Genomic DNA, 27,319 nt, shown 5'->3' with positions numbered 1-27,319 from the left:
TTGTGACAAAAAAATTTCCCCCGGGTACCAATTTACCTTGCTACGCCCCTGGATACATTCTAAGCATGCAAAAGCACTGGAGGAGGATGCACGCCAAGCCCTATGAAAGGGATACCTTGGAGTGATGTGGTGTGGCCTGGCGACAGTGGCATGCTGCTGCTACTGCTGGGCATTCTTCATGCCCACAACTCCCTGCAGACAAACTACACAAAGTATCACATTGGTGATAATAATATGACACTAAACCAAACCAAACCACCACAAACTGGCTAATAAATGTAAATGGGAATTTACTAGAATAATAACTGAATGAAGATGGACTAAGAACCATTCAAACAAGCAAAAACATATTGCAATGCCATGTGCAGATCAATACTGGTTTTGCCAAAAACACGGAATGAATTATATGCATGGTGAACATTTCAATGTCTGAATAACTGAACCATTCAACAAGACGCTAAGCATTGAACAGTATCTTGATGCCAACAGAAGGTTCAAGGCAGTTTGTTAAAGATGAACTGAATGGAGAGTTCTTCAGTAGGTCTAAAGTTGACACCACCCTGATGAAATGAACGTGGGTGGGTGAAGGAAGAAACTGGATGAAATGTTCTTCAGTAGGTCTTATATAGCCACCACCATGACGGAATAAACACAGGTGGGCAAATGAAAGAAGACCTGTCCTCCGGATTTGCAACAGGTTTCGCCACAAAGCTTCATCAGTTCGAGGCTAATCAGACAAAACAGTTAGCATTAGCACAAAATGAGAAACTATTCACAGTTCCTTCCCCATCCACCAGCCCATTGTATTAAATTAAATTCCAATAATTTAATGTGCTAAGCTCTTGCACCACCCATCTCCAAAAGAACTTCTGGGCAAGTTGCAACATTCTGAAGCATTGCCTGGGATGGCAATGTGGGAAGGATGAACTGTCTCAGAGCTAATGCTCGGCATTATCATGTTGTTGACACTCACTTTGCATTTTGGCGAATTACAGAGGTATTTGTTTCCCTTCTCTCCCCCTTATTCAATGCTTACTAATTCCAGTTTACAAAAAGAACTCAGGGATCTGAATTCTCCTGTGTGGTCTTTGTAAACGCCAGTGCTGGTATCATCCCAGCCCCTCCCAACACAATTAATTGATGTGTTATTATTATCCAAGCGTTTACTGTGCTGCTGAGCCTATCCTGATAAATCAAATTGTGCCTTGTGTCAGAAAGTCATCATAATGATATATAACACTGTTGGGGGATACATACAGAACCCTGCCTGACTCAGTCACATGAGACGAAACTTACTCTCAGGCTTATCAGCTTCTATTTAAACAACAACAACAACAACAGCCACCCCGCAAAAATGAATTTTTTTGCATCCAGGCTAAACATACCCGGCTTAGGGAGCTGGATATGTTTAGCCTGGAGAAGAGAAGGTTAAGGGGTGATATGATAGCCATGTTCAAATATATAAAAGGATGTCATATAGAGGAGGGTGAAAGGTTGTTTTCTGCTGCTCCAGAGAAGCGGACACGGGGCAATGGATTCAAACTACAAGAAAGAAGATTCCACCTAAACATTAGGAAGAACTTCCTGACAGTAAGAGCTGTCCGACAGTGGAATTTGCTGCCAAGGAGTGTGGTGGAGTCTCCTTCTTTGGAGGTCTTTAAGCGGAGGCTTGACAGCCATCTGTCAGGAATGCTTTGATGGTGTTTCCTGCTTGGCAGGGGGTTGGACTGGATGGCCCTTGAGGTCTCTTCCAACTCTATGATTCTATGATTTCCAGCTTAAGTCAATGGACCAAAGTTTTTCTCTTAAGTAGGACTAACCCTGGATATAGCCGAACATATATGAATGAACACTTACTGAGGTATGCAAATTCTTGGTTCAACACATGTAGCTTTGTGCGACTTTATTGCTATGTAAACAGCCCTCCCATTAATCTGAATTTTGGGTTAGCCAAGTGTCTAACAAGACACCCCTGTCTGTTTGGGGGAAACCATACAGTGGTGCCTTGCAAGACGAAATTAATTCGTTCCACGAGTGTTGTCGTATAGCGGAAATTTCGTCTTGCGAAGCACGGTCGGAGGAAGCGCGGTTTTACAGGGGGGGGGGAATCACAAAACGTTTTCGTCTTGCGAGTCACCCTTTCGTTAGCGAATGCCTTTCATTTAGTGAGTTTTTCGTCTAGCGAGGCATTAGTCTAGTGAGGTACCACTGTACCTGAAATGTAAATGGCCGCAATGCATTACAGTTAGCTGTGATGTGTTGTTTGCTGTTCATTTGATTTATAAAATACATACTCTACAAACTGAGTGCGAAAAAGTCTTCATTTCGAACAATTTTTTTTCAACGTTCCATTGAGCTCCCCCACCCCTTTCTTCAGAAACAGCTGGTGGGCTTCAGAAATTCAATTGTTCATATTTCATCTGGGAAAACACATGCAGGCGGAAGAGAGAGACGCAGGTGGAGAAGCCGCAGAGTGTAATCCAAACCCTTTTCATTTACAAAACACCACTTTCTCTTCATTCATGGCCATGCTAGGTTTATAAAAGCAAACCGTGCTCTGTAATTGTTACAAGGTGGCAGGGGAACAATTGCAACTGTTCCAAAAACAAAAAACAACAACCAACAACCACCTTTATTTTTCAGTTTGGGGTGGGGTTGGGGAATTTACAACAAGAAAAAAGTCCCTCTAAATCCCCAGCAACTGTGAGTCTTAATGTTACAGGTGAAACTCTGTAAAATTAGAATATCGTTGAAAAGTCCATTTATGTAAGCAATTGTTTTCATTAGCTACTGGAGTTTAATATATGAGATAGACTCGTGACACGCAAAGCAAGATATGTCAAGCCTTTGCCTGTTATAATTGTGATGATTATGGCACACAGCTGATGAAAACCCCAAAGTTGAAATTGTTAATTTGGGGTTCTCATCAGCTGTACGCCATAATCATCACAATTATAACATATAAAGGCTTGACATAGCTCGCTTTGCATGTCATGAGTCTATCTCATAAATTAGTTTCACCTTTTAAGTTGAATTACTGAAAGAAATGAACCTCTCCACGATATTCTAATTTTTCGAGTTTCACCTGTAGTGTCCACCAAGCTGCCTATATATTTGCAAGGCAATAACGCATTATGAACGTAAAAAGTGGGACATATTTTTTTTTTAACAGAATTTATTGACATTTTCATAATATAACACAAACCCAACCCCACACCTACAAATACCAAAACAAATACATATACACATAATGTCAGGATTCTTCTTCTTATCTATATACTTTACAGAAAAAAAAATTTCTAGTTCTGAATCTTGACGTTTGACTTCCCCCGCCTATACACCTTCGGTTTTAAATCAATATACCATTTTCTTAACAACTTTTCTCTATAAAAAATTTAACTTTACTTAAAAAGAAAAAACACCATTGTCTTAATCTTTGCATTATAACCTAAATCTTAACCAAATATTCTTATAGCTAAACTTATTTCTTCTATCCTTTATCATGCTGCTTATAACTTAAAATTCAATATCTCCTTACTTATTTAGAATAAACTTGTAATTAACAGACTTCACACTCCGATTTCGGATACCATGGCAGACCATTCAGATTATACATTTGAGGCTTCAACCCACTCCCCCTCTGTCCATTGTCCTTTTCTGTCTTTCTCCACAGCCAAATCCCTCATTGTCTTCCTCTGAGTGTCCACAGATCCAGGCAGCGTCCACATCAAACCCAGCATCGAGCCTCAGGGCGTTCCACATCTCCATTCTGGGCGATTCTTTTGCTCCTTCTTCTTGTAAAAATCTTAATTCCATGTCTCTTGCCCCCGAGCTGCCACCTCGGGGTCTGGATATTGTAAATTTTCCTGTTTCAGGTTCCTTTTCCATTCGCCCAGCCATTTCCGACCATCCTCCAAGCGCCCCTCCCAGCTCTTTGCCAAGGCTTGATTCCATTGTGTAGAACTTTTGAAAAGCCTCCTCTGTGGAAAGTACATCCTTTTTATGAATAATTCCACTCAAGACCTGTAGTTTCCGATTAAGCAATTCCATCTGCAAAATAATGAGCTTTTCCTCATCCCTTAAATCGGAGCTCGATGCCAGTGCGATCACAAAGTCCAGCATTTTGAGAGAGAGGGTGAGTATCAGATTTCAGTTCCTGTCTCTTCCTTCCTTTGTCTCAATTTTTCCCACGACAAACCAAGTCGCCGCCATTTCTCCGAAGCCGGAGTATAAAGACCAAAACTTCAAACGGAGATATTTTTTCCCCAATTAACCCCCGAAGGGAAATCTCAACAGACTCAGTTTTCAAATTCCAAGTACTTTCTATAATTGTTGTAGCAGCAGTCAATTAAAGGGTTAATCTCTTTCACCACTCGAAGGGAGGGAGGCGGGCTGCCTTTCTTCTTTCCCCCAGAGCATTCCAGGAATACAAAGAGTCAATCAATTACTCACAGCCTCTGGGTTCTTATCAGCTCCTTGATGACAGGTAGAACTTAGGCGCTCATCACAGGCTTTGCCGCCGCATTTACATCCCGGTTGGGGCATGTCCCCTATAGCCCGGCTCCGTAGTCCCTTCACCCCCACTCCCCCTTTACAGGGGGCGCGGGGGAAGGGTTCGGAGCCACAACGGGCACAGCCGGGGAGCCCAGGGCACGGGACGCTCTTCCCGCACCCCAACCGGAGCCCCGCTATGCGGCTGCAGGGCTCCTGACCCCCGGGATGAACTGGGTGCTTCGCAGCCGAAGCAACCCACGACCACCCATAATGGCGTCAGCCGCCGGAAGCCGAAAAAGTGGGACATATTTTGTCCATCTACATTATGAGGAACATTCTCTTAACCTTTCCTTAACGTTAAAACCATGAGTGTAGATCTGCCCATGTTTTGTTGCAGCTGGGGAAGATGAAGGCACCTGGTTGTGCTGCTGCAGATGTACCATGGTGATTCTGTTCTGTGCTCCTCCTGACAGTCACCCCTCCTCTGATCACTACTATGGTTGCACGACCCGAGTGATTGTCTCCAAGATTTCCTGGGATTCCCACACAGTGAAGTTAATGCTGCCAGCCTCCGTGTCATGTTTGCAAACATCTTTTATCACCAGCATCAATCTCCTGGTTGGCAAGAGCTGTGTGGCGTAAATGGCGACAATTATTTAGTTAAGAATTAGAAAACAGCTGTTTGCACTGGGTTCAAAGAAAACAAAGCAGAACGTGTTTGGCTCAGCAATGGAACGGGCTTTGGGTCTGCCTCGAGACAGGCATGTGCCCATGCTTATTGTGCAGTGTAAACTTAAAAGGAAAAATATATATATAATTGGGCCCTCGCCAGGTAGACAGACAGCATGAATGAAAGAAACACCTGTTCTGGCTTTGTGCAGAGTTTGAAATCATTTGATTACAGGGAAAGGTACAGCCTGACCTTAAAGTTAATTGAATTTTCTGGTGAGGAGTTATAGGGGCTTCCTCAATTTGGACTGGATTACGTATATGTATATTCTGGGTAAAACACTTATTGATGGAAGGGTGGGGATAACAATCTGTCTATGCAGCCAAGAGGCTGACGGCTTCATAGCCACATTAAATTGAGATATCTTTCAAGGTTACCTTGTAAAAAATTACAAAAGCTTGCTTGATTATATTGCAAAAAGAAGAAGAAGAAAGATTGCATTTGAATCCACAAGGGGAAAGACTGGAGTTGTATCCAGTGTTAGTTCTACTCAGAAGACAGTCCATTGAAATCGATGTATGTAACTTGGGGACATTTATTTCAATAGGTCTACTCTTAAGTACAATCCTTGGTTCCTAAGCTAGTCACTGCAGTTCCATAGAAATTGGAAAGCAAAGTAAAAACGTTACACCTTTGCTGGTGTTGGAGCACGGACACTTGAGTTCAAAATTCTCCCCAGCCATGAAACTCACTGGGTAACTTGGAGTCTCTATCTCTCAGCCTAACCTACCTCACAGGGTTGTTGTAAGAATAATATAGCCTAACTCTCTAAGCACACTTCTCTAAGCACATTCTGTCAGCCAAAGATTTGAGCTTTAATGTTCCTCCCCCCTCCTCACCCCTGTGTGCCGGCACACCCACCCCAAATCTGCTCTGGAAGATTGGGGGGAACCCCCAGAGCAGATTTAAGGGGTGCACAGGGAGAGGAGCGGGGAGTTCTGTTTTGCAAACTTGTGCTGACTGAATGAGTTACTTTGTGCTGCTTTAGATACAACCTGGGATACAGATCTCTTGCAGCGCCTTTCTGATAATTTTTAATGAATTAATCCCCTAAGAAGAAGAAGAAGAGGAGGAGGAGGAGGAGGAGGAGGAGGAGTAGTAGTTTGGATTTGATATCCCACTTTTCACTACCCAAAGGAGTCTCAAAGCGACTAACATTCTCCTTTCCCTTCCTCCCCCACAACAAACACTCTGCGAGGTGAGTGGGGCTGAGAGACTTCAGAGAAGTGTTACTAGCCCAAGGTCACCCAGCAGCTGCATGTGGAGGAGTGGAGACACGAACCTGGTTCCCCAGATTACGAGTCTACCGCTCTTAACCACTACAGCACACTGGCTCTCTAAGCATACAATGAAGAGAGTCTCAATGTTCGTGTGGATTAGTTAATCTGCCTTGATGGTTCACACTCTTATCATGTTCATGGGTTGCAACCAACATTCGGGGATTTATTTTTATTTTTGAAAATGCTAATATATCCTTTCATGACCCGTGATTGAGTGCACTGAAATAGCAAAAATGCACTATTTGCAATAGACTTACTGTAGGCTGTGCACATTGCAGGGGGTTGGACCGTGAACCTCAGGGCTCCTACCAACCCTACAATTCTATGAAACACATTTAAGGCACCTCCCCTCAAAGAATTCAGTCATAATCTGCATTTTAATAATTGCGTGCGCATCTGTCCGTAGGGCAAGGAGTGTGTAAAACCCAGAAATCTCCTATCGAAAAAGAAAGAATAAAGCTCTTTTTGCACTGGGAAGCAGGCAGTTGATTTCAGTGAGAAATCACAAGGTGGCAACTTGCAACAATTAGGTTTAATCCTGATACCATGATGTAAGGGGATGGTACCCTTTGTCTTCAGGGAGAAGAAGAATGCATTTTTAAAAGTAAATAAACAGGCTTGAATTAGTATGCAAACAAAATTAGCAACATCTCCCTTGGGCTCAGCGAAACTGACATATTTTTCTGCTACACAGGAAGCAAAAAGAAAGACAAAATTAGTCTACTTAATGGAAAACATGGGCAAGAGCACACAGTACTGTGCTAAATGGACAAAAAATTTCTCGCCTGGCATAAGGCAACTTCCTGTGCTGTCCATGAAACAAGTTTAAACTCTGTTCTGCTTCCATAAAGGCTGAGGTTGAATCCTGACAAGACAGAAGTACTGTTTTGGGGGTCAGGGTGTGTGGGTGTGGGGGACCCCCTGGTCCTGAATGGGGTAACTGTGCCCCTGGAGGACCAGGTGTGCACCCTGGGAGTCATTTTGGACTGACAGCAGTCCATGGAGGTGCAGGTCAATTCTGTGTCCATGGCAGCTGTCTACCAGCTCCATCTGGTACACAGGCTGAGACCCTACCTGCCCGCAGACTGTCTCACCAGAGTGGTGCATGCTCTGGTTATCTCCCGCTTCAACCACTGCAATGCGCTTTACGTTGGGCTAGCTTTGAAGGTGATCTGGAAACTACAACTAATCCAGAATGTGGCAGCTAGACTGGTGACTGGGAGTGGCCGCCGAGACCACATAACATCGATCCTGAAAGACCTACATTGGTTTCCAGTACATTCCTGGGCACAATTCAAAGTGTTGGTGCTGACCTTTAAAGCCCTAAATGGCCTTGACCCAGTATACCTGAAGGAGCAGCTCCACCCCTATCGTTCTGCCCAGACACTAAGGTCTAGCTCTAAGGGCCTTCTGGTGGTTCCCTCACTGCGAGAAGTGAGGTTACAGGGAACCAGGCAGAGGGCCTTCTTGGTAGTGGCACCCTCCCTGTAGAATGCCCTCCCATCAGATGTCAAAGAAATAAACAACTATCTCACTTTTAGAAGACATCTGGAGGCAGCCCTGTGTAGGGAAGCTTTTAATATTTGATGAACTATTGTATTTTAATATTTTGCTGGAAGCCGCAAATTATTATTATTATTATTATTATTAGTAGTAGTAGTAGTAGTAGTAGTAGTAGTATTAACTTATGACCCTACCTTTAAGGTCTACAAGTATTTACAATTAAATGAACACCCTATTGGCATGACAGCAACCTATTTATCCATTTCGATAGATGATAGATAGATAGATAGATAGATAGATAGATAGATAGATAGATAGATATAAATATATATTCTATAGGGTGGCGCTGTGGTTTTAACCACAGAGCCTAGGGCTTGCTGATCAAAAGGTTGGCGGTTCAAATGCCCGCAACAGGGTGAGCTCCAGTTGCTTGGTCCCAGCTCCTGCCCACCTAGCAGTTCGAAAGCACATCAAAGTGCAAGTAGATAAATAGTTACCACTCCAGTGGGAAGGTAAACGGTGTTTCCGTGCGCTGCTCTGGTTCGCCAGAAGCAGCTTAGTCATGCTGGCCACATGACCCGGAAGCTGTACGTTGGCTCCCTCGGCCAGTAACGCAAGATGAGCGCCACAACCCCAGAGTCGGACACGACTCAACCTAATGGTCAGGGGGTCCCTTTACCTTTTACCTATAGCCCATTTACTTGTGCAAGCCTTACAGTAAAAGGACTCTGTGATGTTTGATCTGCCTGTTAATAGCTGTTTTTTGATATTTTAATAGCTCATTACAAAAACTGAATTTTATGATATGTCACTAGGCTACCATTAAAGCGAGGCTAGGATTAAAGCCATCAAAGTGGCTCTTTTTTCCTCCGCTCCTTTGGGAGTTATTAACTAATCCATTTCCTGCTTTTAATTTTATGTTTTGACTTAATTGTTTTTTCTTAAGTAACAAGCTATTTAATGAAATTTAAGGGTGTCTGGACTGAGTTTTACATTGTAACCACTGCACACTGCCTCACATGCTACTGCAAGGTCTCAGCAAGCAGAGGGTGTTGATGCCTTTGGGAGAGATTTAATTTCCCTTAGTTATACTTTACACTTCGCCAATTGAAGAGGTGCTTTCGTTGGTCTGTTTTTTTTTTTTAAAAAAATTGCCACGCATATCACTTAAAACGCTAATGCTCCCAAAAATTTAGAATATGTTAGCCAAGTTGGCCTTCCCAAATGAAATGCAAGCAGTGAAGTCAGAGAGAAATGAAATTTAATAAATACGAACTGTGATCATTAATGTGGCAGAACTTTGATTCCCCCCCCCCCCGATTAACCCATTTGTAAGTTTTTCTAAATAAAACAAAGTAACTGCAGTGATCATTCACAAGCAGTATTGATGAGAACACACTGATATATTAATATATGCCAATTTAGGATATCATTTCACGAATCTGGTAAAGTGGGCTTGAATGTTTATGCAATAATAAATGCTGATCTTTAAGATGTTACAAGATTCTGTTACAGGTAGGTAGCCATGTCGGTCTGCCATGGTCAAAACAAAACAAAAATGTAAAAAATTCCTTCCTGTAGCACCTTAGAGACCAACTACCGGTAAGTTTGTTCTTGGTATGAGCTTTCGTGTGCCTGCACACTTCTTCAGATTCTGTTGTTTTTGCTCACACAGCTACATCTCTGGGAATACGGTATGTCCATGGGAAGACTCAACATTTTCTCTTAGGGATGCAGCTTTTGACGTATTTCAGAACTCTTGCCTTTTATCACACGGCTTGGCTTTCAGCTGAACAGGCCACATTTTGTAAGTTCAAAAGGGGACTACTGTAGTTCAGAAAGCAGCTATCGATCGTGTTTTAAGATTCCCAAGGTCGGAAAGCCCTGCAAAGTGGAAGGAGTTAAAACGAGCTTTTGAAAGCGCTCCAGGAAGTCACTCCTAATTGAATGGGCTTGGCTGTTGCGCTCGAATGCTTCCTTGCCATGTGGAACTGGGGGCTGAGCTACCTTGAGCCACATTAGAAACTTCACATTCAAGTCGTGACGTCATGTCCATAGAATCTCTCAAGCGGCTTGGTGCCAACGGAGGAACAGCTGGCGGCTGCAATGGTTTCAGGGTAAGAGTTGGCATCCCAATCAGGATGGCACAGATATTTTTCAAGCTGCCAGACAGCCATTCTAAGCAGCCTATCCCGGTGAAATGGCCAGTGTTTCTTATGCTTTGCAGATGAAGAAACATGTACTGGTTATTTCTTGTTGCTGTTAGTTGTTACTATCCTCTATAATAAAGTGCAAGTGTCTCTGCGTCCAGTCCCTGTGTCCGTGGGATTGCGCTACTGCGCATGTGCCCCACGGACAGCCGTTGGGACTTGGAACGCAGAGACTTTGGGCGCCGCGTGCCGCTCAGCGACCCTGAGAGCAACTACGGCGCCTACCAGGTGGGAGCAAAGGAACACAGGGGCCCCAGGATCTCTGAGGGATCGAGCAGAAACCCCCAGGCAGCTCTTTCCTGGGGGCGGCCCAGCCACGAAGCATGGCGGGCGAGGCAGAGAGGGAGCCGGCGGGCGGAACGGAAAGGCCGCGCGGCGAGGGAGCCGGGGGGACCCATGGTGGGAGCGAGTGCGGCCGGGCGGAAGATCGGAAGGTACCCGAGGGAGCACGGGTGGAAACGAAGTGGCGGAGGAGAGAGAGCGACGGAAGAGACGCTGGAAGCAGAGCCGTCTTAAGGGGATCTGCCGCCCTGGCGCGGCTATCCCTCCGGCGCCCCTGCCATGCCGCCTCTCCGCCGCCTCCCTCCCGCGCTTGCCGCCCCTTGGGAGGGGGGTGGGCGAGCGGGGGATGAGGGGCGTGGCACTGGAGCGGCGCGGGGCTCTGCGCGCCCTTCCAGCGCTTCCGGGACGGGAGGCGAGGGCGGCCGGCTCGCGCTCCCGCGCGCATCCGGATGGCGCGGCGCAGCCGGGCGGCGCGGCTGGGCAGCTTGTGCTCCATCGGGTGGGCGGCCGGCTGCGTGCGGAGCGCGAGCTGCCTGGCTGCGCCGCGCCACCCGGCTGCGCGCGGGAGCGCGAGCCGCCGCCCTCGCCTCCCGTCCCGGAAGCGCTGGAAGGGCGCGCAGAGCTGTGCTCCTGTGCTCTGCTGGGCAGCCAGAGGGCGTGGCGTGGCCGGCCAGCTCCCTTGCCGGGAGTCAGAGGGCGCTGCCGGCAGGCGCTGCCAGCGGGGCTGGAGGACGGAGGCGCCCTCCAGGCCATTGCGCCCTGGCGCGCCGTGCCACCAGCCCCAATGGATGAGACGGCTCTGGCTGGAAGGAATGTTCTAGCGCCTGTTAATTTAACGGGTTTAAAGCACTAGTTATTAATAAGTACCCAGCCTTCTTCTTGGAGGTCCAAATTCAAAAAGCAACATTGGAAGCAATTCAAAGCAACTTACAATCTCAAAAGTAGAGTGGGTCGTAGAAATATACACCTCAAGCATCCACAGCCAGGACAAAACTGTATAATGATGTTACCAAGTACATCTCTGTGGCGAGGGAGTTCCACAAACAAGGGGCTGCCACAAAGAAGGCCCTCTCCTGGGCTGCCACCCCTTCCCCCAGCTTCTGAGGGTGGTAGAACTACTAAGACGGCCTCCTCTGCTGATCTTAATACCTGGGGCGAGGTCTGTAGGGAAGGAGGCCATCTTTCAGATATTTGGCACCCAAGTTATTTAGAGCTTTAAGTACAAATGTTAGCACCTTGAATTGGGCATGGAAATTAACTTTCAACCAGTGCAGATGTTTTAAAACAGGGGTTATGTGAGAGGAATCTGGGCACTGCATTTCAGACTAATTGAACGTTTTGAGTCGTCTTCAAGGGCAGGCCCACACAGAGCACATTGCAGTAATCCAATCTGGAAGTTGCAAGAGCCTGGAGTACAGTGGACAGGTCATTTCTGCCTGAAAGCAGCCATAGCTGGAAAACCAACAGTAGCTGCAAGCAGGCACTCCTAGCTACTAAGGCCAACTGAGCCTCCAGTGACAGGGCTGAATCCAGGAGCATCCTCCATCTGGAATAGGCTGTCTGCCCACCTCCTGGCCATTCTTTGGAATGTGGCTGTTCAAGTGACTTACAATGAATTCACAGAAATAAACGATCCAACACAACAGAAAAAGGGCAGCAGGCAGTTGGAAATTCTGCCTGAAAGCAGCGCTGGCTGCTGGCGATTGGGAGTGGTAGGTCAGAAGACTGGAAGACCAACAGCAGGTGGCGCCAGAGCTAGTGAGAGGCCACCCGCTGATTGGCTATAAGCAAGAAGACAGGCAAGTGGGGATTGGCTGAAGGCAGAATGAGGTTGGTGGGTCATTGCTCCATTTGCCCTAATGGACCAGATTCTACCGCCTAAATCTTATACATCATAGCAGAAACAAGACCAAAATAATTGGGGGAATGATAGGCAGGGGTGCCACAACAGAGAAGGCCCTGTCTCTGATCAGCACCTGCCTCACTTCAGATGGTATGAGGCCACTCTTAACTGGTAAGCAGGTTCATGTAAGAGCAGGTAGTCATTGGAGGTACAAGCAACCTCCATTTAGCGTTTGTTCAAAGCACTCGCAGTCATGCACACGTGGGCCGTTTTTGGACCCAGAATGGGGGGTGAGGAGACGAGTAGAAAGGGGCAGGCTTACGTATGCTCTGCTGATGCACATGATGTCCCAGAATGCAACCCCTGTTGCCTATATTCTAGTTCCAAAACATTTAGGGTTTTCATAGATTCAAAACCAACTCTTTGATATTATTTTACTATTATTATTTATTAAATTTGCTAGTCTCTTTATCCTGCCCAGGGCGACCCAAAGCAACCTAAAAACTAAATAAGCTTCAATATGCTTGGAATCAGAATATAGCAGAAGAAGAAGAAGAGTTTGGATTTGATATCCCGCTTTTCACTACCCAAAGGAGTCTCAAAGCGGCTAACATTCTCCTTTCCCTTCCTCCCCCACAACAAACACTCTGTGAGGTGAGTGGGGCTGAGAGACTTCAAAGAAGTGTGACTAGCCCAATGTCACCCAGCAGCTGCATGTGGAGGAGCGGAGACACGAACCCGGTTCCCCAGATAACGAGTCTACCGCTCTTAACCACTACACCACACTGGCTCTCTTGAACTGTACTCGTTTTCACCAAGCAAAAATATTACAGTGTTTTAACAACATGCTAACTTCTCCCATAGCAAAACAGGGAGCTGCTTTATACTGAGCCAGACCATTGCTCCTTCGAGCTCAATACTGTTAACACTTAGTGGCAGCAGCTCTCCAGAATTTCAGACGGGGAACATTGCCAGCCCTACCTGTAGATAAAACAAAATAAAAAATAAAAAAAATCCTTCCAGTAGCACCTTAGAGACCAACTAAGTTTGTTCTTGGTATGAGCTTTCGTGTGCATGTACACAAAAGCTCCTATCAAGAACAAACTTCTGGGTCATGTGGCCAGCATGACTAAGCTGCTTTTGGCGAACCAGAGCAGCGCACAGAAACGCCGTTTACCTTCCCGCCGGAGTGGTACCTATTTATCTACTTGCACTTTGATGTGTTTTCGAACTGCTAGGTTGACAGGAGCAGGGACCGAGCAACGGGAGCTCACCCCTTTGTAGGGATTCGAACCGCCAATCTTCTGATCGGCAAGCCCTAGGCTCTGTGGTTTTTTAGACCACATGGCTAAATAGAACCTCCATATTCAGAGATGGTATACTGCTGAATTCCAGTTGTTTCCTACTACTTGGTCATCCTCAGGCCCAAACAGAGGGCAGGGGGTCATACGGGCCACTTGGCCCGATTCCAAAGGGGGCCTCGGTCAGCATATTCACAATCGCTCACTGTGTATTTTTTAAAAGCACTATTGTATATCTATATTTTCCATTTTGTCTTTATATGCAGATACAGTTCAAGCCTTGAAATAAAGTTATTTGTCAGCATAACTTTTGTGAAAAGTATTTATATACTTACTTATTTATAAGACTTTGGAGATCCCCAGGGTAAAAAGAAAGGGGGGGAGGGCCACATGATCTACCTGGCCGGGGCCTCTGCCTGGCTCTGCAAGGGCCTGGTCATTCTGCAGGGGCAGTCAATATGTGGCCCTCTAGTTGTTGTTGGGACTGCAATGGCCATCATCCCAGAATAGAATGGGGTTATTGGCAACAGATGCACAGGTGCAGTGTGAATTCTTTTGCACGTTTACCCAAATGTTTCACTGAATTCAGGGGGCTTACTCCCAACAAGTTCTAAGTAAGTGTTCATAGAGAGGACTATGACCTTATTTGGAAGTAAATTCCTTGGAACAAAATGGGACTTTTTTCCAGCTAACCACAGATAGGGTCGAGTCCTGAGAGTATATATATGTTTTTTAAATGGGCTTTTGCTTATTTTGGCCACATAACTTTTGCTATTTTTTTAAATGCTCTGTTCTGCTCTCTTCTTTAGCAACAACACAATCGGACTTGCACAGTAGCATGCCAGGATACTTAGGCAGTGTTCAATCCCTTTGCGAGTTTACTCAGGAGTAAGCCCATCGAGTTCAGGAGGGCTCACTCTCGTCACTTTGTACGTATAGGGCAGCGGGATCCTATGCGCATCGTTTAAAAAAGAAAAAACGAAAGTTAAGATTTACTCCCAAGTAATCGCGCCAGCAGAGGATCGCACCCTTGCACCCGATCCTAAGCAGGGGCAGCCGGGCCCTACGCCCCGCTGACTTCAGTGCGGCTTTCTCCCGCGTAAAGGCAGATATAGGATCTCAAGGGAACTTTGCGTATTTTCACACAGCCGGTTGGGAAAGTGCCGGGGATGGGGGGGTGGGGGGAAGAGAGAGCGTTTTTTAAAAAGAAATCATTCATCATCCGGCAGGCTTTTGCTTTACGCGGCGCGGAGCGGCCACCCCCCCCCCCAACCCCGGGGCCTTTTATTGTTCGCTTCCCACGTTGCTCTCTGGGCCGGCGCGCGAACGGGTTAACCCCGGAGGGGAGCCGCGAGGGCGGCCCAAACAATGGGCAGAATCAGAGCATGAATAATCCCCGCGCGGCGGCCACTCCTCCTCCTCCGCTCCCCCCGTCGATCCCACCCACCCCTCCCGCCTCGGATCCCGCTATATCCCCTCCTCCTGGGGAGAAACCGTGCGTCTCTCTCCAAGTCGCCAAGTTGGTGAGGCTCCAGCTGCAGGTTGATGCGTCGATTGCGCAGCCTAGTTGCTACTTGCTTGGAAACGGCCGCAGCCGGGAAACTTTTCCCTTTGCGTCCTGCCGCTGCTGCTGCCTCCTTTTCTCCTCGGCTTTGGGGACCTTTAGCCCTTTGATCCTCAGCCATGGCTCTCCGGGGGAAACACTAGTTGCTCCTTCTCCCTTCCCCTTCCCCCAAATCCCAATTCCCTCCGGGATTTCTCCTTTTCACCCCCCCCCACCTTTATTGCCAAACGCACCCGCGAAAAAATGGCGAGGGCGCCGGGGAAGATCCGCTGCTCGCCGCCAGTGCCGCCGCCGTTGGTGCTGCTGTTGCTGGCCGCGGCCGTGCCCTCTGGCTCGGAAGGGCAGCCGGTCTCCTTCCACGCGGATGTGAACGGCCACAGCCTGCACCCACCTTACTTCAACCTGGCCGAGGGGACCAAGATCTCGGCCACCGCGACCTGCGGCGAGGAAGACTCCGGCGCCAAGACCCCCAGAGCCGTGGAGGATTTGTACTGCAAACTCGTGGGCGGGCCGGTGGCAGGAGGGGACCCCAACCAAACCATCCAGGTACAGTATTTTCATCGGAGGCTTCCTGATTTCTAGTTTCTGTATGGCCACATCTTGCATTGTTATTACTGTGGCAGTAATTTGTTTTAAGTGTTTTGTAATGATGAGCTTTAAATTATTGTAACCCGCCCCGGGACCTGCTGGTGACCTGTTTATAACATGAAACACGCGCGAATCTTTGCATCGTGGAGAGAGCGCAGTAAAACAAACTTGAGGATTCAATCCTGTGCCTTCTTTCGTGGGAGTAAGCCCCGTGGACCACGATGGGACTTTTCTCTCAGGTGGGCTGTTACAAAATGAAGGAAGAGGGTGGGGAAAAAATATACAGTATATCCTGGCTTTGCAATTATTGATCACAGAGCAGAACTTTTGGCTGCCTCCTCCGCCAGTGTGGGCTAGAAATCTCGAAATCTTCCCCTCCTCCTTCCTCTTTTGTTATCTCTCAAGTTGACTTGAGGTTGGTGGATTGATTCTCAGTTAATGGGGCAGGCACACAAAAGGTCTGGGGAGGAAGTGTCTCCTGCAAGTGTGTGTTTGTGCCTGTTTGCACACTCACAGAGCACATGTTTGCTCTGCGCTTCATAATGTGGACTGTTGAAAGGAGAATTGAATTTAGCAGACCTTTCTAGTGACTCTGGACTGAATGGCCGTGCCACCTTCCAGTTTTAAGGAGGGATGCAATTACTCTTCTTTTCGCCCCCCCCCCCACTTCCATTGACTGTGTACAGACAAACCATCTGCCAAGAGGTAACTTCTCAGCTGCTTGTTAAGCTTGGTGTGTGAGCTGCTTTGCCAAGTGGAAGTCGTACAGCACTTAAATAGCTGATCAGAATTCTAGTGTTGTGAGGGGGGCAGTAAGATTCTGTTCACGTTTGGCAGGACAACACCCACCCACCCACGGTTAGCAAGTGGTTACTGCTGGGTAAATTGTGGCCCATTCATTTCACGGTTAGACCCAACGTGCTCAAACTTACAACAAAACTGATTTATGTGCTTTATTAGTATGCTTGTATGCAGTGGGGGCTCGCTGCTTCCCTCTCCATAAAAAAAAAATCAACTTCTGTTTTCTCTTCTCAAGTTGAGGGTGCCCATTTGCCAAAAAGAAATCTTGTAATCCAGTCAAAGTTAAGCATTGGCTTAAAATAAAATAAAAACACAACAAAACAATAAAGACTTGTTGATTGTAGTGGGGAAAAGTTTAAGCACTTATCTTTCGAAAACGTTGACATTTAGACAATCCTGGTTTCAGGGTTGGGTGTTTTTTTGGGGGGAGCAGTTCTTGGTCAAGATGCCACCACCATACTCTCTGCTTGTCCTGCCCCTTTGGGCACAGTCCATGCAACTTTCCGGGAGAGGGCAAAGTGAGAGGAAGCTGCTGGTCTTTCTTCTTGCTCACTTGCTTAGTGGCGCCAGGTGATCAGGAAGCGTGGCAGCAGGGCTGGGGGGGGGGCCCTCTTGGATTTGGCAGTGGGCCCCGTTTTGGGGCATGGGACTCAGCAGTTGCCCAACAATGCCAACCTCTGATTGAGGCTGGCCCTGAACACAAATGTGATTGGCCGCTGGAATGTGTTCCTTTTTTGTCAGGCGTACAAAAGAATTCCAGTGGGTTTTTAGGAAATAATAGCAGAAAACCTGTGTTGGAGAAAACACACTGGCCTATTTCATGCTACTAGTTAATAATAGTTTTGTGTGTGTGTGTGTGTGTATTGCTTGGAGCACCTAATGTTCATTTCCTTACAACAACCCTGTAAGGTTGGCCCAGTGTTGTTATTATCTGTGGGGGTTGAGGCATAGTGGCATGCCTTAAGGCCAGTTGAGTTCATGGCCAGAGACCCAACTATGAATATTCCTCTTCATTTCATAACTATTGTGTTACGCGGCTTCCACACCTACAGCTCAATATCTGTGAAGTAAACCTGCTTCTCACAGTTGGTTTGCCCTTTTCTAAGCACCTTTTCTTTTTCCTTCCTTGCTCATAATTCGGAGTTCTGTGTTTTCACTGCATCAACTATAAAAAAGATACATAGAGGACAGAATTTAGGTAGTTCAGCTGGCAAGAGCGTGAGACTCTTAATCTGAGGGTTGTGGTAGGTTCAGGCTCCATGTTGGGCAAAAGATTCCTGCATTGCAGGGGGTTGGACTAGGTCAGGCATGTCCAACAGGCAGATCGTGATCTACCGGTAGATCACTGGACGTCTGTGGTAGATCACTGGTAGATCAGTGGCTCCCCCCAAAGAAGCTAAAAAACTTTGGTTGCCCCCAAAAAACTCAACTTCTTTGCCCTGCACCCCAAAAATGACTTGAACCACCAAAAAAGGGCCTTTCCTTCCTTTTTTTTATTGAAAATTGTCGTTTATTTATCAGATATATAATGTTTGCCACAGTTATACAACAAATGTTCCAAACGCAAATAAAGATAAAAATAAAAAACTTTCCTCCTCCCTAAAGAAGCTCAACAACTTTTACGTGAACCCTAAAAAACAGGGCTTTCCTTCTTAAAAAAAAGCTCAACAACTTTGACCTGAACCCCCCTCAAAAGGGGGTAGATCACTGCCAGTTTTTAACTCTGTGAGTAGATCTCAGTCTCTTGGAAGTTGGCCACCCCTGGACTAGGTGATCCGAGCGGTCCCTTACAATTCTATGATTCTAGAAAGATGGTCTTCTTTGGAGTTGCTTCTTTGCGCTGAAAACGTTGGACTGTTAAGAGGGATCTTTGCATTTTCTCAAAACAGGAGCTTCTCTAGTAAGTATAAGCAAGTCCTCTAGAGTTTCACCTTGGCTCGCCTAGGTATCTCCACTCATAGTTTAATGTCTTATAAAAGAACAGTACAGGCAGTTGGCAGGCACTGACATTTTTGCTAGTATAGCACAAATCCAGCATCTGAACCAGGGATGGGGAACCTCCTTTTTCTCCCCACTAGGGCAGCATTCCCTTCATGCTAGTGTTGGGCATCAAGGCGGATTTTGGTGTGAGCAGTTCCACCAAACTGGGCGCCAAGCCTTGGGGCTGCTACAGGGCATCGTGACTATGACGTAGTGAATTGAGCAGAACAGAAGGTGAGAGGCAGGAGTGCTGAATTTTAGTCTTGCACAAGGTGCCACTGAAACTTGAGAAAGACCAGAGTCCGCCCCGGAGGGGTAGGTCCAAAGGCAAAAAGTGTGCAGGGCTTTCTAGCTGTACTAAGGTTTCTAAACGCAACACAAGCCCTCCCGTCGAGCAAGCAAGAGGAATCGCCACAAGTTCAAGGACACATTCTGGTCATACAAAAGCACTCAAAGAGGTCATTGTAGAGCCAGATCGGAGTGTGGCTTGGGGAGTGGCCTGAGGCCTGGATGGCTGTGTTTGGTCCCCTGGGATGGAGGTTCCCCAGCTCTGCTGTAAACATTGAGCCCAAATGTAGGGAAAGTTAGTTCTGCTTAAATCCCCTGGAAACGGACCAGGCAAGTAAGTTGCGGCTAATTTATTCCACTTTAATTTCATTCGGACTCTATGGTTTATTATGAGAGGAATTTAGCTACCCTTAGGAGGAGATTGGCAGCTCTTCCCCAGTTCCAGTAAACAGTAATTCAACACGACATCTAAACTTTAAACTATGGTTAATCTTAATTTTGTAGCCAGCTTCATAAACCATGGCTTGAAGTTGGGTTGTTTCGGGCAAACCATAGTTAAAATTAACCACAGTTTGTTGGACAACTCAGCAAGTTATGGCTAATCAAAAACAGAATCAAACCTTCTGAGCTTTGTGGATGCATTGAAAGAAGAGGGTGGGGTGGGGAGGCTGGGCTCATTACTTTCACAATAACATGGTTTATTGTGACGTCTGAACTCACCCAGTGGTTAATTCTCTTTGCATTAGGACCCATATAACAGCCCATACATGTTTACCTTAATAATGGACATTTAAGGGAAATCATAGAACAATCTTAGAAGTAAAGTACCTAGCTGTCAGTAACTTGGGACATAAAAGTTATTCTGTATGACAACTTCATAAACTCTTGAGACAGCATTAAACTTTAGTTGCCAAACCTGTATGTATGGTAACCCAATTTAAACAAAAAAAATACACAGATAGGGATGTAATGTTAACCCATAGTTTAGCTTTCCAAGAAAAAGCCTAGAGTCTTGGTTTGATGCCCCTGGAATGGCCACAATGAAAATTCAGAAACCTTTGTTTATGATTTAGCTTAAACACAGCTTTCCTGGACAAACTGATAAATCTTAGTTCATGAAGTTGGCTTCTTTTCACTAACCACAGTTTAGGTTTTCGATGTAATGGTAAACTGTGGTTAATTTAAAAGTAAGCTGAAGCTTCTGAACTCCTCTGTGGATGAGAAGAGGGGAATACACAATCCAGAGACTTGCTGTGGCTTATATTTACAATCCTAAACCTTGGTTTTGTGTTAAATGTGAACTGGGCTTTTAAATAAATCCTAAAATACAGAGGCACTACCTTTCGCTCTGCTTTGATTGCACAAACTTCGTTCGGCTGATTATCTTCCTTGGTGTGGACTGCCAGGAATATTCAGGGATCAGCCTGCTACAAATGCTTCCATGCATATTTACTTGAAGGTTTGGATCTGGTATTCTTCCAAACCATTTCAAAACAGATGTGCAAGTGTACACTACTTTGGAGACAGACAGTAAATATTTTTTTTATGGGAGCTGAAGGCGGTGTGATACAGGCATTGTGGTGTGTAGCAAATCAACAAGAGCTGGGAACAGAGAAAGGTTGAATCTACACACCAGGCACAACAATGCTTCTGTTCTGTAATACCATGTGCAACACTTCGGAAAAAGTGCTTCTGTTACCCAACCCTAAATGGAGAGTGTTGAATGTTGAGAATATAGGTGTGAATAAGTCCGCAAATTGTTTGAAGGAATGTGGGTGGGAAAGAAGGGTGTGTTAAGGATAAACAATTATTACAGGCTTATGTCAAAGTAAATGTCTGCTTAAACTGGGACCTGACTGAGACGCCACATGCACCCAAGGCCAAGAATTTCCTAGGAATGTGGATGGCAAAAGTATACCGCTGTTCAAAGTGACTTGCGCTTTGCAAAATGCTGAACAACTGTGGACATCTGGGATGGAGGGGAGACCAGTTGCAAGAGAAGATTTGCTAAAGGTTGGGGGGGGGGAGAGCAAGTGAGCTTTTATTTCCCTGTGTCCCAGGCCTGTTGTGAATCCTGCAAGGGCAACCATAGGAGTTGGAAAGCAAGTGGAATTTGAAACCTTCCCCTGTGTGTGAATAAAGTCTTAAGACAAACCTTAGCAGCAGGGACCATTGTGGCTCGTGCTGGGTCAGGAAGAAGTTGAGATGCAAGTTCACCTGGCGCCCTTCCTCTGTGTAAGATTAAGAAGGATTATATTCATACATTGACAGCCGAAGGCACTTGATTCACATAAGTGAAAAATTAGCATGGCAGAAACCATTTTGGCTTATGTTTCTGTTTTATGGTTGAACTTGGATATAGGTTTACGTATTCTGAATGGTCAAAGCTTTAGCTGCTTGGAATCTCCAGTTAACAATCAATCCACCCATGTTTTGGCTTGCAAGTTTGTGAAGAACATGTAAAGAACAGTGTAAACCCAATGCAAACCAGAAAAGGAAGCAGGCAGTTACCATATTGGCGAGGAGGAGGGTATGCATGCATGAGGGGGTACCTGGATGCCAGGGTGCCTGAAATGTTGATGCCTCATTCAGTTGACCTTGTTTGTTGGTAACTGGCACAGTCCAGCCCAAATTGTGTGCCTGGGGAGGGCACCTGGCCAAACACAGAATGGGTTGCGAGTCAATGACTCATAACCCGCGTGGAGTAAATAAAACACGCGGACACCTGATTTTAGGTTAATGGGTAAAATAAGGCCACAACTTTATTGGTTATGGTGTGTGAGTGGTATTGGCTTAGGCATTGGACAAGAGCGCAACACCAGACTCCGCCCCGCGGGGGGGGAGTCACTTTAGGGTTAACAACCAGTGGGAGGAGCTTGTTGTTGCAAATTCAACTGGAAGCCTCCCTGGTCACCGGGGGGGGGGGGGGTTGTGCCATGGCCCTAGCCACTAGCAGGGCATCGGACAGGATCCACAACCACTGGATCCCTTTAAAGGGATACCCCTATAGGTAGGTGATGGCCGAAACCTGACCTCCAACACACCACACATATTACATCACCTATTGAATATTCCAATGCCTAACCACCAATACCTATAAAGTTGTGACGAGTTGCTAAGAGGTAGGTGGAAAAAAACCAAGAGGCCGGTGCCCATTTGCCAAATGGATAAAAAACTCCTACCAGGCCCCCTGGGCAACCAAGGTGACTAACCGAACTCCATAGCAAGGTCAAAAAGCCTAGCAAAACCTAAAGGAAGGGAGGGTGGGAGATCCGATGCGAGCAGGGAGCAGAATGAGTAAGATGGCGTTTGCCGGGCTGCTTGAATGCAGCCAGACACCGCCCCCAGCCAGCCCTATTGGCTGGCTATGGGGCACGACGCGGTAGGAAGGAGGGGCTAAGGCAGGGGGTCGAACACGCCCCCCTGCACAGGCGGGAAATGGCTCCTGTTTGCAACCCCTCCCCTCCAGAAAGAGGAGAGGCTTTGTGTGAAGTGGCCCATGCCTCAAGCGACATAAGTGCGCCATTGTGGTTTCCAAAGTGACAATACCCCCTTTGAGACTGAATTTTCAAAAGGGCTTCTCTCCCTGTTGTCTTGTTTTAGTGTTAAGCTGAAATGAGAATCTGGGCTCGGGTGAAATGTAGGCACTAATAGAAGTTCAGCTTTATTGAAAATGTTTATTTTATTTTGGGGTGAGCCAGCCACCTGTGAAAATGGAGCTCTGGATTTGGTCACCGCAATTCATCCGTTTGGTACCTTATTCATTTAATAAGCTTCTTTTTTGGGGGGTGGCTTATTGCTTCCCAAGAACAAGGGCAGCCGATTTGTTTCTTTTATTTCAGTCCATGCTGAACATACCTGATAGTAACCACCACCCTTGGATGCTAAATGAGTGATAGCTAAGAGACACTTGTTACATGTTAAAGATTATGTGTTGGACAGGCAATGCTTGTTTAACCTTGAGGCTACCATGCCAGATTCTCTATAACCAGCTATGTAATACCTGCACACAAGAGGCTTATGTAAAGTACCCAGGTTCTCATGACAACTCTTTATGCCTCTTTCACCAGGCCTGATTTGTGCCCTTCCATTTGCAGCCTTGCACCATTCGCATGTCCTTTCTTGGATACTACCAGCAACTTCCAATTAAACAAGCTTTGGCTTTTCATAATGCTGAGTTGGGTTGTGGTTGCTGCTCCCCTTTGTGTTCCTCTGTATGGCTTTGATACTGCTGCCCCTTTGATGTAAGCCGTACTTCCTAGACTGATTTTTCTCTGGCCAATCTGAGTGCTTTGGTAAAATCCTTTTGTGGCTGGTTCCTTCCCATAACAGTGGGCAGCACTGAAGGGGGGAAAAAGGGAAGGCATAGGAGAGGAGGTATTAGTTGAAAGGTCACCGTTCTTAGTTCATTATCTTTAGGGATTTCAACACTCCCTAGTGACTGAATCAACGATGAAGGCATGGAGAAAAAGAGGGGGATGTGTGTTCAATTTCGTTTGGCTGAGGCAACCATAATGAACTCATGAGTTGGTTTTTAGAGTTCTCCAAGTTGCATCACATAAGCTTGCTCTCACCCTTTCACCTTCACTGCTTTGTATATCATTCCCCAGTGGAACACACCCACAGGCTGGGAAACTATGGAGAAAAACCCTGGAAGAGCTAATCTTTATATAAGATTACCGTATTTTCCCGCTCCATAGGACGCTCCGGACCATAGGTCGCACCTTGTTTTTAGAGGAGGAAACAAGGGGAAAAAAATTTCCCTGGTTTTCCTCCTCTAAAAGCCCTGGTTTTTTTGAGGATCAGCTAAAAGTTTTGCAGCTTTTTTTGCAAAGGGGGAAAAGCAAAGAGGAAAAGCCCCATTTTTATGGGGTTCAACTCACATTTCTGCAGCTTCTAAAGGAAATTGGAGCCTTTTCTACAGTTTCCAGACAGATAATCTAATCAGCCAGTCACATGTCACTGGGGAAACAAACAACTGCCCTCTGCAGCACATTCAACAATGGAGGGCAGGGCTGAAAGGGACTCTTATCTCTCTCCCGATCTCTTGCTGATCAGCTGCTGAGCGGGGTCCTTTCAACACCCCCTTTTCTCTTTGTAAAATAAAAAGCATGATCCTCTTTTGGCCCCTGGACAATTCAGCTCCAGGGACCACCATTCGCTCCGTAAGATGCACAGATATTTCCCCTTACTTTTTAGGAGGAAAAAGTGGGTCTTATGGAGCGAAAAATACGGTATATAAGATGGGCCATTAGAATATTTGCTTCCATAGGTGTATCAAAATGGCCATCTGAGGAGAGAACTTCACATATGTGTTCGTTCTTTCTTTCTCGCCTTTAATTCACTAGAGAATTGTTAAAGCACAAAGTTCTTACACAGATCCTTTTAACACGATAGACATTGACACTTCAATTTATTTATTATTTTTACATCCCACTTTTTCCTCCAAGGAGCTCAAAGTGGTCCGCATGATTCTCTACAGCCTCATTCTATTGTTGCATCGATCCTGTGAGGTACGTTAGCGTGAGAGCGAGAATGAATGGATGAAGATGTAAGTCATGGACTCCTAGGCTCTAGCCCAACGCTCTTGCCCATGATACATCATGGGTTCTTTTATAGCCATTTATCTTTTTAATAAAAGTATTTATATACCACCCATTCACAAAACAGCAACATAAAAACGTTTAAAAGCAGTACAGAGCAAGTATCAAAATGAATGGCTACTACGTAGCATCCTTCAACTTGGCCTGTCAACTTGTAGCATCCTTCAATTGTCCATGTCACATCATTGTTGTAAATAAATATATAAGGTTGGGGAAGGGGGAGCTAGCTCGGTGGTTCCCACCAAGCTGAAGGCCCCAGCTCCAATCCCCAGCATGTCCACTATAGGGTGGGAGATACCACTGTGTGAAATCATGCAGAAGCAGTACTGAATGACGTAAACCAATGGTTTGACTCAGTAAAAGATAATGCTCTATTTTTCTTAGGCTTGAGGTAAAAAAAAAAACTCCAACAACTTAAGAGCTTGTTATTGGGTTGTTGTTTTTAACGGCTGTTGTTGTTGTTCAGTTGTTGAGTCATGTCCAACTCTTTGTGACCCCATGGACCAGAGCACGCCAGGCATGCCTATCTTTCACTGCCTCCCGCAGTTTGGCCAAACTCATGCTAGTCGCTTCGAGAACACTGTCCAACCATCTCGTCCTCTGTGTTCCCCTTCTCCTTGTGCCCTCCACCTTTCCCAACATCAGGGTCTTTTCTAGGGAGTCTTCTCTTCTCATGAGGTAGCCAAAGTACTGGAGCCTCAACTTCAGGATCTTTCTTTCCAGTGAGCACTCAGGGCTGATTTCTTTAAGGATGGATAAGTTTGATCTTTTTGCAGTCCATAGGACTCTCAAGAGTCTCCTCCAGCACCATAATTCAAAAGCATCAATTCTTCGGTGATCATTCTTCTTTTAACGGCTATTTAGTAACAAAACCCTAAACACTTCAATAGTAGTAGTAGTAGTAGTAGTAGTGCTAGTAATAATAATAACAATGGACCTTTTTATTCTTGTACTTCCAGTATAATTATTTGAGTGTTAATCTCAAGGTGGGCAATCCTTACGAATTCAGTGTAGCAGAAAGTGCAGAAATCCAAATTGAAAGCCATTTTTTTTAAATTGAGAGGTTGTATTGCATCGTGCCCTCAGGGGTTTATTATATTTTCTGCTCTTCTCTTTACTACTGCCCTTTTTCTTCATTTCCTATAGCAGTGATTCGAATGTCAGTACAGTACTGTAATTGGGAGGTTTGTGTGTGCATGGGGTTGTTTCATTCGCTGTCTATACTATGAAAGACCCATGAGAGGCTCACTAGTGTCTCTTGCTCAAGAGAAAACTTAGGGCACATAGTAAGTGCTTATAAGTCCTGTTGATTTCAGTGGGAGGGTTAAGCTGAGCAGGATTCGGACAGAAATCAGAAGCAGTTTGCATGTATTAATTCCCTTTGAGCCCTGTATGAGTCATGGTGCCCTGAGTTCTGTGCCTCTGATGGAGGGACACTGTGTAGCTGATAGTGGAAGTTTTCATGGCAGAGAGAGATCTTTCTCTCTGTATGATATTAGGTATACCTTAGGCTGTAGTTTTCCATCCTTAAACAGTTGGCCTTTGTATTTTTATTTTTTTATATACTATTGGTGAGGTATTCTGCTCCCTTGCATGCTGATCCTGCTATAATGGCTGAACCAGCAGCAATCGGTGCAGTTGGTACATGGCTTATGAGTATTTGAAATCCTGGTTTGCCATTGTGGCAGTAAGCTGATCGGACTGGAGAAAGCAGATATCTGAAAGGCCGTTCTGATTAAAGCACATTGTGTTTTAAAAATGCAATAGTAGCAGCACTATGTACAGTACAGTGTACAGTGGCCAGTGTGATTGCGTGTTGTTTTAAATGGCTTTAATGTTCTATTTTGAACTGGGACTGCAGGGTGAAGAAGAGTTTGGGTTTGATATCCTGCTTTATCACTACCCCGAAGAAGTCTCAAAGCAGCTAACATTCTCCTTTTCCCTTCCTCCCCCACAACAAACACTCTGTGAGGTGAGTGGGGCTGAGAGACTTCAGAGAAGTGTGACTAGCCCAAGGTCACCCAGCAGCTGCATGTGGAGGAGCGGGGACGCGAACCCGGTTCCCCAGATTACGAGTCTACCGCTCTTAACCACTACACCACACTGGCTCTTAATAAATAAAAATATTATAAAAATAATAGATGATAATAGCGCAGCACATTAAAGTTGCTAGAATAACCTTTAAATGGTCCAGTAATGCCCTCAGCAATTTTCAAGTGGGCCTAATCCATCAACTGATCTACAAAATGGACCTCTGTGGGACAGTAGTTTTGGATCGATACAATGCAAGAAATGCTAGAACTTGGTCCCATCAGTTTCCCCGGTTCTAACGTACTTCCTCACAGGTTTCTATTACACTCTGCAAAGACCTCAACAATCCCTTTGCTTTAAATGGGAGATTTAAAATGAGAGAAAGGATTAGATTTGCAATTGCTTGGGAGGAAGCTCTTCCATTCAAACCCGCTCCATTATCTCAGTTTGCTCTGATTGCTGAGGTATTAAATTCCGCAATCCTTTTTGTAACTTCCTTGTCTGCTGCTGCGAAACCTTTCTAGGTCTCCCATCTCTTTTCCTGAGAAAAGCCTATTGTTGCAATTTGCTTGGATCTACAAGGTTGATGGGATTTGTTTTCTCAGGACTTTCATAAACATAATAAACAGTTTTATCTTGCTTGTGAGAAACCAAACACCACCTCAAACTCCTACATACATTTTTCCTTAAGGGGAGAAATGATGTTGTTTATTTAATATGATAGATGAGCAGCGTTGGCAAACATTTGATATTGGTGGACTAGAACGGCTAGTGATCTGGGGACAAATCTCAACAACAACAACAACAACAACAACAACAAC

The 27,319-nt window shown here is 45.7% G+C and overlaps 1 protein-coding gene across 1 annotated transcript in view; it reads left to right on the top strand.

Annotated features, from left to right (window-relative positions):
- The first annotated feature begins 15,435 nt into the window (after positions 1-15,435).
- LAMA5 (laminin subunit alpha 5) overlaps positions 15,436-27,319 on the top strand; it is a 184,307-nt gene continuing 172,423 nt past the window's right edge. Inside the window, exon 1 of the mRNA XM_033153989.1 lies at positions 15,436-15,753. Coding sequence (XP_033009880.1) covers positions 15,451-15,753 — 303 coding nt within the window. The 5' untranslated portion in view covers positions 15,436-15,450. The remainder of the gene's footprint in view (positions 15,754-27,319) is intronic.

Source organism: Lacerta agilis, chromosome 6, assembly GCF_009819535.1.
Source record: "Lacerta agilis isolate rLacAgi1 chromosome 6, rLacAgi1.pri, whole genome shotgun sequence".
NCBI classification, from domain to species: Eukaryota; Metazoa; Chordata; class Lepidosauria; order Squamata; family Lacertidae; genus Lacerta; species Lacerta agilis.
The sequence above is the reverse complement of the archived record's forward strand: the minus strand, read 5'-3'. Positions and strand labels throughout refer to the sequence as shown.